Genomic DNA, 16,697 nt, shown 5'->3' on the forward strand with positions numbered 1-16,697 from the left:
AGGCAAATATAATGAAGAAAGAGAGAAACAACACTGTCTTAATTGCTAGTGGGGGAGTAACGTTTAATACAGTGTTTCGGCACGTTTGTCACTTTAAGCGTGTTCTAGGGTCTCAGCATCTGTGAGAAACGTGTCTCGTATTGAAGGCCTATGAGAGAGCATGAAAGGTCCCCGATGAGATATAGCACCTGCAAACTACTGGAAAAATTTTTTTTCGTGCATGAAATCTATACGCTTGCCTCGGCTAATGTACTTTGAATGTACTGTAGTGCCTTAGGCATGGCATTATCAACGTTTTTAAGGTATATGCTCATTGTCATTAGCCGATGTAACGAAATAGCTTGAACAAAAAAAAATGTTCTGTGACACTGTATTTGTATACCATTTCTCAACTCTGCACAGCTCCATGTCGTTTTCATGCTGTATATTTTAACATGAACGTGCTTTATGCCGGGGTTCACCACGGCTCCGCTGACGTATCTCCGTCGCGGATATCACGTTGTAGAGACGAAGTTCACTTCGCTCGGTGCCGTGGCCGCCTTTACGAAAGGAGTGTGCTGCTGGCACATGACGATGGAAGACTTGTGACAGTTGTTCACGCTTGTCCTGTGCATACTTGTGAGCTCGTTTCAGGTGCCTGTCTTTGTGTTTGAACAGCGCCTTTTAAGTGTCGAGCTGTGACAGTTGCTAGTCCGCACTCGTCCTTTGTATGTTAACATATCGCGCGTGCTTTTTGCTTGAGGTGTGCGCTGCAAGTTTCGAGCTGATTGCCGTTCTGAACTTGACTTTTCATTTTGTTGCTGTTGCTGAATGAGTGCATAATAAATGCTCAACTACCTCGGGGAAGACATGTTTTACTTACGTGTTACACCGATGCCTGTATAAGGGTATCAGCCACGTTTTTTTTTTTTTTGTAGCACAAGGCTCTGAGGAGGTGTATCCATCGGATAGACTAGTTTATACCCAAACGGAAATGATGCTTTAGAGGCGCTGTAACTATAGTATCAGTGATGCCAGGGCTGATACAGTGCGCCTACAAGGGTGCATAGAGGAGGGAAATCCAGGCGAAAGAAATAAAAAAAAAACATCGAACCAGGCGTGTTTAGAGATTATGCGACGTGTTGCCAGCTCTTGAAACTTTGTTTATGATGCCAGCAATCTGATAACGCGTGCTTTCTGGCCGCCAGGGGTGAAAGCGAGCCTTGGCGTATGCGATAGGCTCCCGCCGGAACTTACTCTGCACGTGCTGATTAGTAAACTCCAAGAAGCACGCCGGGCTCGGGTCCATTATCTGCACGCGCTGTATGTTCAGTGACGCAGTTTTGCTCATTCGTTGCAAGTCCCTGCTTGTTTTCATACGTTTTTTTGTCTTTGAGTTTGGGTTCTGTTAGATGATGTTTCTGTCTTACTAAAGCCAACTTAATCTTCAATGATATGCGCCAATACTTTGATACTTCTTGATGAAACCAGTAACACAAAGACACAAGTTGAAGAGTTCCTCTCCAGGAACAACGGCCATACATGTAGACTAAGCTCTGTGGCGTAAGAGAGCATTTCTTCTCTACACGCTAATGTTTTATCGTGCCCCTCTTAAGATGTGGCTGCGGTCGGCACTTTAGGGTGGGCACGGGTCCACTCTTGAGTCATAATTTCCACTTAAGCAGCTCTATTTGAGTTTCTTTGATCTGTGCCTACCTAAAAGGTTTCTTTTTGCGTCTTCCTTTTTTTTCGTTTGTAGAGCTGTCCGGCGACCAGACCGGGCATGTTAAACGTCCACGTGCTGGCCCACACACACATGGATCTGGGATGGCTGAAGACAGTCGACCAGTACTTCTATGGAAGTGAGTGAGGCTGTTCCTATTCTTGGGGCACTAATACCATTATCTAAGATTGGTTGAGTCTCGTTTTGTCGTCGTGGACGCGTCCTTCTACCAACGTTACTGTTGACTGGTTTCTGTTCTTACGTACGCATTCAACGTGAGGACTTCTGCGCAACTGAAGTCCTCCTTTATTTCCCGGGCAAAGCACGCACTTTATCGACTTTTCAACCAGTGAAGAGCACCACTCAAAGTGCGCCTGAAGCTTAGCTTCCACGGCTACTGCGTTAACGAATGTTTTTTTTAAAAACGATAGTCTTTATTGAGGACCTTTGACGCAAAAATTTTGGTCTGTTTGTCCGCCCTTAACGGTACCCTAAATAGAACCAAAGTGGCCAAATGATACTCTTAACGGCTGAGCCCATCCGCAGCGCCCACCAATATTGCTCAAGATTCACCTTTCATACTTGTGCGATTGTCAATTAAAAGCAATTATTGCGCATATCTGAGGGACCCTAACAACACGCCAATATTCTGTATGTGTGTGTCTTACTAGAAAAGGCATACATAAGTAATTATAAGGACCGTAGCGTTTATCACGTTGCGCTGACTAGGGAACACTTCCACGAAAAGGCAAGTGTTTTTAACGCTTTGCCAAGACGACACGGTGGTGGCACCTGCCCGACGCCTTGCGTTCTACACCTTATCACCCCCGAGACGGGCGCGCAGGGTGCACTTGCTTCGTTTTCCCAGATAACTGCCAGATAGCGCTGATGTTTCACGTGTCACGTGACTTGATGCGCTCGTTCGCCTCCGCTGAACGCTCGAGGCACTCTAACGCAGCGCCTCCAGTATACAAATAACCAATTTTCATGCACAGAACATCCAATAAATGTTCAGTTCCCTCTCTCCAGACGCAAGACTATCGTCTTTTGACGACATTTACAGTGTAACATGCAGATACGGGACCAATTTTTTTATTTAAATAAATGTGGTTTAGGAGAGGTTGGTGATCACGCGTGAGTTCGGCTACTCCTTGCTCTACAATGCTCTTTGCAGAAGCAAAAACCAACTGAACGCGATGTCGTGCACAACAGCCGTGACTAGCCTGTGCCGAGCACACCCGCAAATGGAAAACTCTACCATGTGCCAGCCCAGTGGGCTCACTGAAAAGTCTTGAAAAAGAGTATTTTACGATTTTATATGAATGATGTATGAATAATACCTGTGATATGAATACGCGGTAAAAATGAGTCGAAAGGAAACGCCACTGATGGGAGCCCAACCCGCAACTTTTGCAGGTCGTGTGCGGTGCTCTACGAGCTATTACACAGCAGCGCCGCTGATGCCGCTTAATTCCCCAATCGGCCTTTCGCTAAGCATTTCTTAGCGAACCTCGGCGACTTTGAGCGTATCTATCTATCTATCTATCTAGCCACTTACGTTTGGGTGCTCTAGTGGTACCCCCTTAACTTGGCATGAGCCAAAACTATCATGCGAGGGGGCATGACATATGGTTAGACGAATATCACGCGCTGGTCAATACATGAATAATGTCGTATACCGTCGCGCACGTCGTCAAACACTTCCCGCCGGACAGTAGCACATATATGCGGGTATGTGTCATAGGTGACTGACACATAGTACCTACCCAAGGAACGACGACCACACGCACGAGAAATTTCGACGCGTGAGCGTTAAGCAATACCCGACATCGGTAGCGTCGACCCAACGAAGTTATAGAATAAATGCCTGTGCTAAGAATAAAACTCACTTAGACAACGCTGACCCCTCGACTAATGCAAATAATGAATTTCAGGGCACCAGTAGGAATCGAACCCAAGCATTCTGCGTGGCAGTCAAGCATTCTACCACAGAGCTACGCCAGGTCTCGGAACTGCTTTTCAAATAGACGCTAATCTTTGTTAAATGTCAATAGTGGTTGCAGTGCTGCCTACTCAGTTTTTTTTAAAATTACGTATGTACTCCTTTGATACAGCCGTCACGTCGGGTGAACGTCACTTGTGGTGTTGATTTATGTAGCAGTGTGAAGGGGATTTTCGCCAGCATCAGCGCTTCATATCAGCTTCTGGTTATGCCAATACGCATGTTGCAGTCGACATCGTTGCGCAAGTGCGAACAACTGGTTATATAAACATCTGCACTTCTTAACATATGTCTGTGTTTGCAACATTTGTACACATACTTAGCGTCATTTCATGACGTGTTGCTCAATAAAATAATTGCAACACGGTCACCTTTCCTCCGCATGCTTCGCATAACGTCGATTCCCAGGTACGTGGGATCTGCCAAAAAAAATTTAAAAGTGCCACATAGTGCGTGTAACTCTGGCAGTGGTAGCCAGCGCCTTACATGACGATGGTGGGGAATGTAAAACATTCTTAATATCATATCATGGGCTGACCAATTGGGCCCCACGTGCTATGGTCTAACATGCCGCAGATGCCAACAATAAAATCAACAAGAAGAATAGTAAAGTCAGCGACGTCTTTTTAATTTGCCACATCTATACGAATGCTAAAGAAAGAAGCCAAGGAAAACATACGGAGCCTTACTCGTACTTTTTCTTTAAAAAACTGAACTGTAGTAATATTTACTACGCTTAACTTAAGTTCACATGTTCCGTCCTCGAAGATCTGGTTTCACCAAGGTTATGTTTAACAAAGGCAAGTCATTTGATGAATTCTCGTCCTTTTCGTACCTTTATTTTGTTATTTATAATGGTTAAATGACCCCGGATGGCCTCTACTACGGCGTCTCTCATAATCATTTGGTGGTGTTGGGGCGTTAAACCCCACTTATCATAGTTGTTTATATTGTCGAACACAACCGCGCCATGTACTGAATTTCACACCCGTGACGAAGTTTGCCTATAGAACTTTCTTTTTACGTAACCGATTATTGGAAAAATAGTTTCCCAATGGTGTAGTACAAGAAATAATTTTGTTGTGTTTTTATTTATTGTAACGCTGAAATAGCCTCGAAAGAAACTCTTCAATGTGCAGTCTGTTACTATTTATTATTTATTTATGTATTGTTTTATTGTGTGAGTGTGTAATAATAACTGTTGTGGTTGAACTTTCCAAAAACACCACTTGATGAGAGACGCCGTAGTGAAGGGCTCCAGAAATGTCGACCACCTCGGTTCTTTGACGTGCACCTAAATGTAAGCACATGAGCCTCAAGCATTTTTGCCTTCATAGAGAATGCTGTCGCTATGGCTGGGATTCGATCCCATGACCTGCGTGTCAGTAGCCGAGTCTCACTAGACCATCATGGCAAGTGCGCGTGCGCGTGTGTGTGTGTGTTCATTGTTCACTTCTAATTGGATGTCATTGGTGTCTGCGTATGCTCTCTCCCCTAAACTTGGAAGCACAGGGCATTTAGATCAAAATAAATCAATAAGTCAATAATCACAATCAGCAGCTACCCTTCATCTAGGAATGTTAGTTTCAAAGAGAATAAACATAACTGCTCGCTGTGCTCAACTCAGTATATATCTCAGCTGCGAGGATGTTCCTGTTACAAGCTGCCACTCTAGCGTCGCCAGCGCGAAGTCGGCGACGGGAATGACAGCAGGTCGGTTCGTTCCGTACGCAAGCAGAGACAGTGAAGAGATCAGAGATGTGAGAAAACAAAACAACTTTACTCTAGTGATATTGCAGCACACGGGATCTAATACAACACTTCAATACAACTAACAAAATACTTCGACACTTGATACAACTAAAGAAATATATAACAGAAACAATAAATCAGCTTACGAGAGAGAACTATTACAAACTACACAAACTAACAAGAATAGAACGACGGAGGAGAAAGTTCGAAGATATAAACAGGTGAAGGCATACGTGTGATGACCGGCAGCGTTGTGTCCCCGACGATCGGATGCGAGAAGTCGAAGAGAGTTCTGGCACGACTGCGATGTCGGTGGTGTTGCAACGCTGGTGGCTCCGGGAGGCTAGTGCTTGCAGGTGACCTCGAGCAGGCTGAGCTAACTCGAGGCGAAGTCCCGATGTCTACGTTGCAGATGTTAATATCGCGTCACAACTAGACGAACGGCTAAGTTTAGGTGGCCAGCCGGTACAGAGCCACACTAAAAACTTCTAGAAGAGATGCTTGTTGATCTGTTTCTACACCATCTTGGTCAGCGGCTAGTCTGCCTAGCACAGCAAAACCCTGCGCTTAAATCTCTCTCGTGTCTCCTCCCTCTCTTGGGGACAAAAGACCTCTACCTGGGTCCAATAATGCGCGTTTAATTGATGGGAAACTCCGCCCCAAAAATATTTTGACCCCACCCCTTTTTAATTGGGAGAGGGCCCTCAACTAGCGAGAGTGACAACCTGTCGGGTTGTTGTCATACGGCTTGGCCACCAGAGCGTTTCCCACGCTTTTCTCCGTGGGAACGGTCAAACGTTTGGCTCTCAGCCGGTGCGTCTTGTAGTCTAATCCTTGTTCGGGGTATACCGCGGCCTTCTACGACCTTGCAGACGCCACCGCAGTTACAAAAAGGTCGACTGTCAGCGGCGACGTTCTAAGAAGAGGACCCCAATTTGCACTTCTCGGCTCCCTTTCATGCGCCGCCATTCTCACGGTCAGTCGGGGAGTACGGCGCCCGTTAATTGCCGTGACGCGGTGTCGCCAAAAATGGCTGTCCGTGACAGTTCCCCCTATGATTTCGCCGCTTTTTAGTCATCTAACCGATAAGGTACACGTTGATTGCTGAGTGGTTTCTGAGGGCGCTGACAAACAGTGCACTTTACACATCCGTACAGAAATACACCAAGAAAGTTCATGCACCATAGGTTGAGAAGAACTGAAATTTAGCCATGAGAGTTGGCGATATCCTCGGTAGTACTGCACTTCCCAGGAAAGGCAGCCCGTCATGCATATCGACTGGTGGATCGAATAGTGAAAAGTCTCAAAGGGTCGCTTACACATTCGCCTATATAAGAGGACTCTTTATTCTTTATTCAAAGGTTACCCCGCATTGCCCAAAGGCGTTACAGCAGGGGGTTACAGAAACGACATAAACAACTCTTCATTCTTACAGCACACTTGCATGGCAGACAATTCGTTCCACTCTTTAACAGTTCTAACAAAAATGAATTCACGAACAGGTTCGTCCGGGTGCGTAATTCTCTTATTTTAAAAACATGGTCAGTTCTAGATGAACTCGAAGGCGAAAACTTTCCTGCGTGACTTTTTTAAAATATATACTGCATATCAAGAAACTACACTTTTTTTTTTTCGCAGAGAAGCTGTTTAGCAGATCGTTCGTTGTTTGAAGAACCAAAAAAATCTACCATCATCATACAAAGATGCACAGGTATTGCGTAAGTACCGCTACTCACTGCAGGTCCACTGAAAAAGAAGACGGCCGCAGTTAGCGCAGCATGCGGGTATATGTGCCACTGAACTTTGAGCGTTCATCGAGGTGAAGCAGTGGTGCTCGGCTGCTGACAGTAAGGTTCAATCCTGGCCACAGCGGTCGCATATTGATAGCAGGCGAAATGGCCGAGGCGTGTGCACTGTACACGGCGTCGGTGCACGTTAAAGAACACTAGATAGCGAAATATTTCCGGAGCCCTTCATGCGTTGTACGGCGTCCCGCATAATTAGCTACATCGTGGTTTTGCAACGTCAAACCCCAGATATTGTTATTGTTAAGTTTGCGCGGCTTATCACAAAACCATTATCATAAACGGGCACGCGCCACGAAGAGTTGGTAAATTCCAGAACACGCAACTTTCACTAAAAAAGAACTGAAAAGCCCAAGAAATACAATTGGACCTAGGAATTGCATACTAGTGCAGAAATTATGGGAAGAATTCCCTTTCTTCTGGGCCAATCCACTCCTAAGGGTGTGTGCCATGTGTGGAGGTCAAGAAGAACAAATGAGCCGAACGCCCCGATTACGTTCAAGGAGAGGCTACTATAGGGAACGGGAAAGGCAATGGCGGCTGCGAGACGACCCCGAAGCGATAGGAGGCCAACGCCAGCAACGACGAGTTCGTGCTGTGCGTGTGTGACTGCCTGTGGTTTAACTGGAACATGTATGCGCTGAGAATGAACGTATCACCCAGATAAAGCATAGCATAACAACCTAAAATCACCGGCATTATCCATAGCTAAGGAACAACCTGAAGCACGCAGATTACTCTTCGCAATCGTCAGTTTGGCTGTTTGAAGGCTGCGTGGCTTATACGTCAAGCTTCGGCCTTTTCTTTCTTTTTTCTGTTTTGTTTTCGAGAACCCCGCGAAGTGAACGCGCAGTTTCCGTGCATGGAGCCATAATGTGCGTGGCTGGTCGCGTGAGTGAGTGAGGGAGAACAACTTTATGATGGTCCAGTGCAGACGCTGAGGTTGCCACGCGTCACCTGGCTACTCCCACGTGGGGACCGGCTGGTCTAGCCTGTCGACCCTGTCGCGGGCACAATGAACAGCCAGGATTTTGTCCTGAAGTTCTGGGCTGTGCAAAAGAGCATGCCACTCGGCTTCACTATAAGTCGGTCCAAGCGACCTGCACTCCCAGAGCATGTGTGCTAACGTAGCGGTCTGCCGCAAGCGGCGTAGGCCGCATCGGGGAATTTGTGTGAATAAATTGCATTTAGGCATGCTAACGACGGGTACGAATGGGTGTAAAGTAAGCGCAACGAGACGGCCTGTGCTCATTTGAGTTTTGAATGTGGCATTGCGAATGCCCGCCTCGCCGTGTAGTAATACTTGGTAATCTCGTTGTGTGTAATAGGTGTGTCTTTATGTCCCGCTTCATCGGCACTGGAGCCATCGCCCCGGTCGAGAGCATGCGATTAGTGAGCGCGCGCGCTGCTGTGTGGGCCGACTCGTTCGTGTTCAGTGCAACACCGTTTACGGAGCCGATATGCGCGGGGAACCAATATATGGCGTGAGGGACAATCGTATCGCTGGTCGAGCTGTTCAATATCCTGGCGGCCTGTGTGTATATCCGGCCCTTTTGAAAGGCTCTGACATTTGTACGATTTCGCACCGACGAAGACTTTTCGCTCAAAGTCAAGTGCGCATGAGACACATGGGGTTAAAAAGAAAAAAAAAAGGGGGGGGGTGGGGGATCGGCACGCAAGTATTAAGGTAGCCCGCAAAATCGAGCTGTGTAGAGTACCTCAAAGGTTTACTACATATTGTATGCAAATGTGAAGAACAAACAACTTCTTCAACGAGGACAACGCGATCGCCGGGAAGAATAGGGGTAAAAATACGAAGAAAAGAAAATCGATCTCTTTTAGCAAATGGTTCACTAACCGGTTGAAACGTTGTAGTTGCTTTGTCTATACGCCCTTCAAGGACACTTTAAGGAGCAACTTCGCTTCGTAAGAACGCGCGCGCATTGCGCGCACGTCTGCGTGCAATCACACTCTCACGCGTGGAAGAGAGTAGATAGTTTTAGAATCCCGTTTGCAAGCCCTGCGGGCGTTGCGGGCGTATCGGGCGCCATATGAGCTTTAGAATAGCGTTTGTCCTGCTGCAAACCCCAACGCACGATCGCAGTGACACCGTATAGCCTCGAAACCAGCGCTTGCGGGCCACATACGGGTCGCGATCGCCGCACGCAATTTCGGATTTTCTGCGTGCGGTCTGCGAACTCGTACGCCGACTCGCGTTACGACGCATGCGCAGTAGCAGCGACCGCACCGCAAGGGTTCGCGGTGCGCTATTCTAAAGCTCCCTATTGACAAGAGCTCTGGCAAAACAATTGCGCTGTAAGGCGGAGGTCATCGCGTCAACAATCGGGCTTCCACGAGGTTCGAGCTTTTTTCTTTTCTTATAAATTTTACTTCGGGTTTTGCCGAGAATGTGAGAAAGATAGCCGCTAAATGTACTATTTTACGATTTGCTCGAGGTCGCGGGAAGGAGCCTTTTCAAGCGTGGCGGTGATGTTCACACCCCCGCTTGCGCTCGCTCGCCTATTGCGCATGCTCGCGTCTCATGCAAACTGTTTGCTCCCCCCTCCCCTCTCTCGCCTCGCAAGGCCGACGCATGCAGCGTCTGCAATAGTGAAAAATCACAGCATATCCACGAAGTGAATGATGATGAGTAGGGCGAAGCGCTGGATTGTTTCATCGCTAAACTGTGAACCATCCGCGATTATCGCCCACTACATCATCAGAGACGTGACAAACACTCTATATAATAATACAAGAAACTTCATAAGTCCTAAGTGGTATATATATATACGTCGCTTCCGTTCCCCCTTCATTATGACGGCTTTATGATTGGTAATGGGGCGTAGTGGGATGTTTGCAAGGTCGGAAAAGTGGGCAGTTTGCAAACGTGGAAGCGATAACTTACAAACAAGCGATGGACACAGTGGGACACTCTATGGTTCTTTGATGCGCACTTGGATACAAGTACACTACCATCTCGCGTTTTATATTGGCTACTTCTTCACAGTATTTGCTTTATGGTTGGTTAAGTGACAGATCGGTGATGGTGATAGTGGAATGTTTGCAAGGATGAAGTAGTGGGAAGTTTTGAAAGGTGGAGCTGCAGGTGGTCACGTACATAAAAAGGAAGGACAGACCCGCGCCTTTAGGAGCTTCGCCCCTAAAATCAACTGCTCGAACTGCGCAACCGTCCACTGGGCACCCCGCATATCTAGGCACTGTATCGCAAGCGTTCCACCACTCGTTGAAGACAACGCTTCTCCTTCATTCAATAAATAGTAATAATAAATACGAAGTAACAATTAGGCTTTTCCAATGTATACCCAATCACGCAACATTCGTAGGATACCGCCACCCCTCTGCAACGGATTTGCTCGAGTTTCCCCCCGCCCCCCCGTAAAAAGTTTCGGGCCGCATTTTTTTAACGTTCAATAACTTGAGGTGATAATGCCGTGTATGCATGCGTTCATTTTGAAAAAAAAAACATGTTCAGAAGAACAATAATTCATATGTAGGGTTTAACGTTCCTGAACCACCGTATGATTATGAGAGACGCCGTAGTGAAAGGCTCCAGAAATTTCGACCACCTGGGGTTCTTTACGTGCACCCAAATCTGAGCACACAGGCCTACAACATTTTCACCTCCATCGGAAATGCAGCCGGCGCTGTCGGGATTTGATACCGCAACCTACTGTTCAGCAGACGAGTACATTAGCCACTATATATACCGTTGCGGCGGGACCCAGAAGAAGAAAACACACATTGTATGCCGTGAGAAAGCTTCGGCGACAGCCATGCTCGTTCAGCTAGCTTTGTATAATTACCGCAATGCAACGATGGGTTTAGAAACGTTGCAATGTAATTTGCTTGCACCGTTCTGCTCGAATGGGATATGCAAGGCCACCTGATGATACTGAGAGGTGCGAACCCAAGCAGCCTTGTGAAAAAAAGACTGGCGTACCAGACCAATTTCAACCTTCTAGCTCCGTGGTCTAAGTGATTTAAATGAAGTCTCCTATACGAGACTTCATTTAAATACACAGTATGCATAGTCAGAGCGCGCAGCGTTAGCTGAATGTGGTTCGCTTCTCAAACCAAGCTTGCTACCGAGAAAACGTAAAAAGGTAACTTTCATTTGAACGTAAAATACGGACGTCGAGAGCATATCAAATATACGCAAATTTCGATTACGATTCTGCCGAGCGCAAGCAACGTACACGCATGGGTGTTTCTAAAAGCACGGCAATGTCACCAAAATCATCATGAACATTTTATACAATAAACTTGGCTAATTAAAAATTCGAAACTGCGAATATCCAAGTACAATCCTAAATGCTAAGCCTTAAACAAAAGAAAAGGTTGTGCTCCTCACAGTCAGACTCAACAGTTCAGGAGACACGAGACACAGGAAAAATCTGAATATTTACGCCTATTCGGCACTCAGCCTTGAATATAAATTTGAGGCCTGTTGTAAAACACACTAGAACATGTACTGTAGAGCTCGAGCGAATACAGTGACATGTTGCCGAAGAACTCAAAGTTTTCTCCAACCTAGCGGTATCTGAACTTTGGCTCTGAGGGTACATCTATAGGAACATTTGACCGAATTGTCTATTTCACTCGCAGCGTCTTCAAAAACTGTCACTTGAATGGGCGTGCCTATCATTGTGAATGGTACATACGAACAAACAACAAATTATTAGTTTACAATGTATTCAGATATGTAGCGTACTCGAATAGGTAGCGTAAGCGAAAACGACGACTCCGAGACGACAGTCACTGCCAGACCGTGGCCCTCGTATCGGGTTCTTCGTCCATCCACACCACGGCTGCTGGTTTTGCAGTCTAACTATGCCGAAAATATAGTGATTTTAAATATACAAAAAACATTGCAGGGCTTCGAGATTTTTTACGGATTGTTTATCACCATCTCGGTGGACCGACTACCATCGGTGTGCAAATTTACTTTCTAAATAGGTGACATAAAAGCATTGTTTTATATACGGGATCGTATCTTGCGCCGTATTTGCAGAGCCGCTCCTTGTGCGTATTGGAATATTCACCAATGCTGTAGGGTCGGGTATATAGGGTATATTGCTCTATGCAATTGCCTATTTACACACAATGTGACTTTCCATTTTTGTTCAGAACATTACCATAGCTACGGATAAAGTTGTGCACATCTTGGTTCGATAGGTACACAATACATTCAACGCGAAGATGACGTCATTGTGCCTAAGATCGTCGTGTATGCATTTAAATAAGTATAAAGAAGGTGAATGGTCGACTGCAGCATTTGCGGCAACGTAGCTTTTCGTTGATTATCACTTCATGTTACCTTGTTACACACAGCACTCAAACAAAACAATTACCTATCTTCATGATTTTTCGGATTGACCTCGCTTCATTGTTAGTTGTTTTCGCATACTTCACTGACTACAAAAGAAAAAAAAACATCAGCATAGAGGGGTGAAAATTTGCGGAACAATGCTGCCTGCTCGAGTTTATGGCGTTGCTACTATCTAACATGCAAGACCAGTTAGCTGATCCAAGCGATAATGCGCTCGGAACGTTGCTCTGTCCAAGAAGAGCGAAAAGTGTGAAAATAAAGTAATCATAAAAGGGCATCTCTACGAATACTCACCCTGAAAATCTTTTTTCTCACTAACTATTGATGGTGTATTGCTTTCTCGGCAGATAGCTAAATGAAACTGCTGACACTCTACTTGTAGACTGCCGTGCTTACCTTTGCACGTGAGCGCATAGGCACGCGCACGAGTGGGGCATTGGGGGGGGCGCAAAATATTCGCATATACATTGACTTAATAGGGATGCGGGGCGGCGCAAAGTCTGTCCCATACATTGACGTATTAGGGAGGGGGAGGCCCTGCGATGAACCATCCTTCCTCCTGAAGGGAAATCCTGCGCACTCCTTGCTATGCGTGAGCGTTCTCAAATTCCACTATATAATTGAATGAAATTAATTCTTTAGTGAGACTATTTTTGGCCGTAATACTGACCTTCACGGGTTGAAAAATAAAACAGAACACGTGTTAAAGTTAGTATAAAAAGGGCTTTTAAGTGTCTTAGTAAGGAAATGGGTCAGTAGTTACCATATGGAAGCGTATAATGCAATATCTGCATTTGCTCTGTTTTTGTTTCTTTATGTATACTATGCGATGTCACTGCTCGTTAAGAAAAAGTAGTTTCGCAGAATAATCACATCCTGATTCGGGCACGTGAAACTAGACATTTGTTATGTTTTAAGGTACTCGGCTGCTGACTCGGAGGTCGCGAGGTCGAATCCCGACTGCGGCGGCTGCATTTTCGATGGAGGCAAAAATGCTGTACGCCTGTTTGCTCAGATTTGAGTGCACGTTGGAGATCTCCAGGCGGTCACAATTTCCGCAGTCCTCCACTACGGCGTCTCTCACAATCGTATGGTAGTTTTGGGACGTCAAACCCGCATATCAATCACTCAATTTGTTATGCTTATCTTATGCATCATTTCAACATCACAAATTACCGATCTCATTGATAACGACAAAACAGCGTCACAATAAAATCGTGGCGTTATACGCATCCAGATTCTTTGCCTTAAGCTACATTACATCTACGCCATTATTACACCGCACATTCCTTTGCCCCACGACATCTTGATTGCCAGAGATTGGTGCTATTTCGCGGGATCGAATCCCGGCCGCCTTTTCAATAGAGGCGAAATTAGTGGAGGCCCTTGTACTTAGATTTAGGTTCACGTTAAAGAACTCCAGGAGGTCCAACTTTCCAGAGTCGCCCCGCCACGGTGATCTAGTGACGAAGGTACTCGGCTAAGATCCGCAGGTCATGGGATCGAATCCCGGCTTCGGCGGCTGCATTTCTGATGGAGGCGGAAATGTTGTAGGCCCTTGTGCTCCGATTTGGGTGTGAACCCAAATGGTCAAAATTTCCGGAGCCCTCCACTACGGCGTCTATCATAATCATATCGTGGCTTTGGGACGTTAAATCCCACAGATCAATCAATGAACTTTCCGGAGTCCTCCAGTACGGCGTCTCTCATAACTATTGATGATTTCGGCACATTGAATGCCACAAGTTATTATTGAGCTCGGTGTTATTGGCACCCAGTTAAAAGAAAAAAAGAAATCAATTTTTAGCTTCTGGGTTTTAAAAAGGAATATACAAACAGAACAGTAAATAAGTGATGGAAACCGAGCCAGCTGGATGGCGTCAGCTTTTGGGGCCATGTTTTTTGCGTCATTGGCAATGAGGTAAAGGTGGGAGCAGTATAGTACAATTGACATTTCAAGCACAATGGTTCAATGTTTTGAATTTAGTTCGAAATGCAGTTATTTCAAATGCGGAGCATTTCTTAGTCGCACGATGTCACGCGATGTCCCGCTTCGGCATCGGTGGTGGCGCCGTTCACACTTTAACTGTGCGTGATCGCTTCTCACGTCTTGTGCCGGCCCAGGAAAACACTCGCGAAACTCTTTTTAGTTTTCTTAGCCCTGTATTGAGACTGCCGGGTCTTTGTGATCATTAAATACAATCATTTCATATTTTGTTGCACTAAATCATAGTCCTAGAGCCTCAATTTCCCTTCCACATATATCTGCCAGCCTCTGTATATCGTCTTGTCTCTGCGCAAACAGGACAATATCGCCTGCAGAAAATAGACCTGGAAGCTTAATTCTGCTAAACCGTCGCACCAGCCTGTTTGTATGATAGAATAAACCCAATGTTGCTACCTTCCAGCGTTTTTTTTTCATGCTCATCATGTACAGATTGAATAACAGCGGGGACAAAGGACATCCCTGTCTCAGCCCCTGAGTAATTTCAACGTTGTCATTGCTACTTATTCCTTCCCGTTCTATGCAAACTGCATTTTCTCGGTATGTTTCACTCAAAAGCTGTATAAAGCGTCACCTATGCTCACTTCCATTAATATGTCCCACAAGCTTTCCTGGTTAACGTTGCCTTACCCCCCAGTGGTGTCCAGATAACCTACGTATAAGGGCCTCTTTTCTACTTCAGGTATTTTTATAAACTGAGTAAGAACAAACATGTTATCGTCTGAGTTCTAACCGCCTGTAGATTCGAAATCCATTCTGAAGTCTGCCCGTGCTTTTATTTTTAATTTTTACGCCTGCATCGCCAACCTATATAGCTCAGATTTAATGGTTAGCGGTCTATACGAGCGAATGTTAGCATTTTCTTCCTTGTCTTTAGAGATTAAGTTCATTCTACTTTACCGCCAAACGTGTGGTATTTCCTTTTCCTGTAAGCACCTTTCCACAGATTTCAGCAGTGATTCTTTAGTGTTATGTCCTTGTTCATTAATGAGGTGGACGGGAACACCCCATCTAAGCCCGGAGTAGTGTGCTTAGGAATTTTTCCTTGGGCCTTCTTCCACTGAAATTCTCAAGTACTACCTCTTTCTCGGTTGCATTTCTTTTCATACTTTTACTCCCCGGGGAAGACCCCTGGACGACATTTTTAAACGAATCTACTGTTACTTTTTGGATGTAACCTTGTGCTTCGTACAATTCCAATTTACTCTCTCCTTCCCCTACCTCATGTTGTTGCATTGCGACAGACTTCCTACGTAGCGCTTTAAGGTGGCTACAAAATATTCCAGGCGCGGCCTTATTCTTTTCGCGAATCTCTCTCATACAGTGTTCACTTCCACCTTAAATTTTTGCCTCAACCAATTTCTGCACAATTGTTTTTTTCTCTAAATATCTTTCTCATATTTGTTTGGCTTAATCTTGTGGCCGCTTCTCCCTTTTTTGTCCGTCTGTGCACCCGTGATGCCTCACGTCACTTCTCGATTGCTTCCAAGATTTCTCTGTTCCACCAACTTTTTGGATTTTTTCCCCTTTCCAGCAAGTACTTTTCTTCTTTTTTTTCCACCTCCCTCGTCTTTACCTGTAACAACTCACGATACTCCCAGTTTTTGTTCGGTAGTTTTCCTACTCCGTTCTCGACTCTTGCGGCTATACTATTTATTATAATTTATATTGTTATTATATTTTATAATATATTTCTATTATTATTTAATATGTTAGTTATTTATGTGTCATTTAATTACGAGCTTCTAAACGTTGATTCTATGTTCTAACTTTCTGTTTTATATCCCACTTTTAATATTATGCGTTTCAGATCACTACCCAAGCTGTTAATGCATTCCTCGTCTATTCTCATCTCTCTATAGGCTGTCATAGATTCCCTATGTCATAAGACAGTAATTAATGCTCGATCGCCTCTGCCCAACTTCTCACATTATCTGCCCCTCACACTTAGGCCCCACGTTAATTATCTTAAGACTTTGTTGCTCACAATAATATAGCAATAACCACCAATTGGTGTCTGAATAGCCGTCAAGGTCTTTATGTGAGCATTCATATCCCCAGGATTATTTCGGCCCCTTGAT

The 16,697-nt window shown here is 45.3% G+C and overlaps 1 protein-coding gene across 3 annotated transcripts in view; it reads left to right on the forward strand.

The window, feature by feature from the left end:
• LOC119161161 (lysosomal alpha-mannosidase) overlaps window positions 1-16,697 on the forward strand; it is a 218,865-nt gene that overhangs the window by 10,049 nt on the left and 192,119 nt on the right. For all 3 annotated transcript variants that reach the window (XM_037413512.2, XM_075879813.1, XM_037413511.2), the window contains exon 3: window positions 1,739-1,841. In XM_037413512.2, coding sequence (XP_037269409.2) covers window positions 1,739-1,841 — 103 coding nt within the window. The remainder of the gene's footprint in view (window positions 1-1,738; window positions 1,842-16,697) is intronic.

This window comes from Rhipicephalus microplus, chromosome X (assembly GCF_043290135.1).
Source record: "Rhipicephalus microplus isolate Deutch F79 chromosome X, USDA_Rmic, whole genome shotgun sequence".
In the NCBI taxonomy this organism is placed as follows: domain Eukaryota; kingdom Metazoa; phylum Arthropoda; class Arachnida; order Ixodida; family Ixodidae; genus Rhipicephalus; species Rhipicephalus microplus.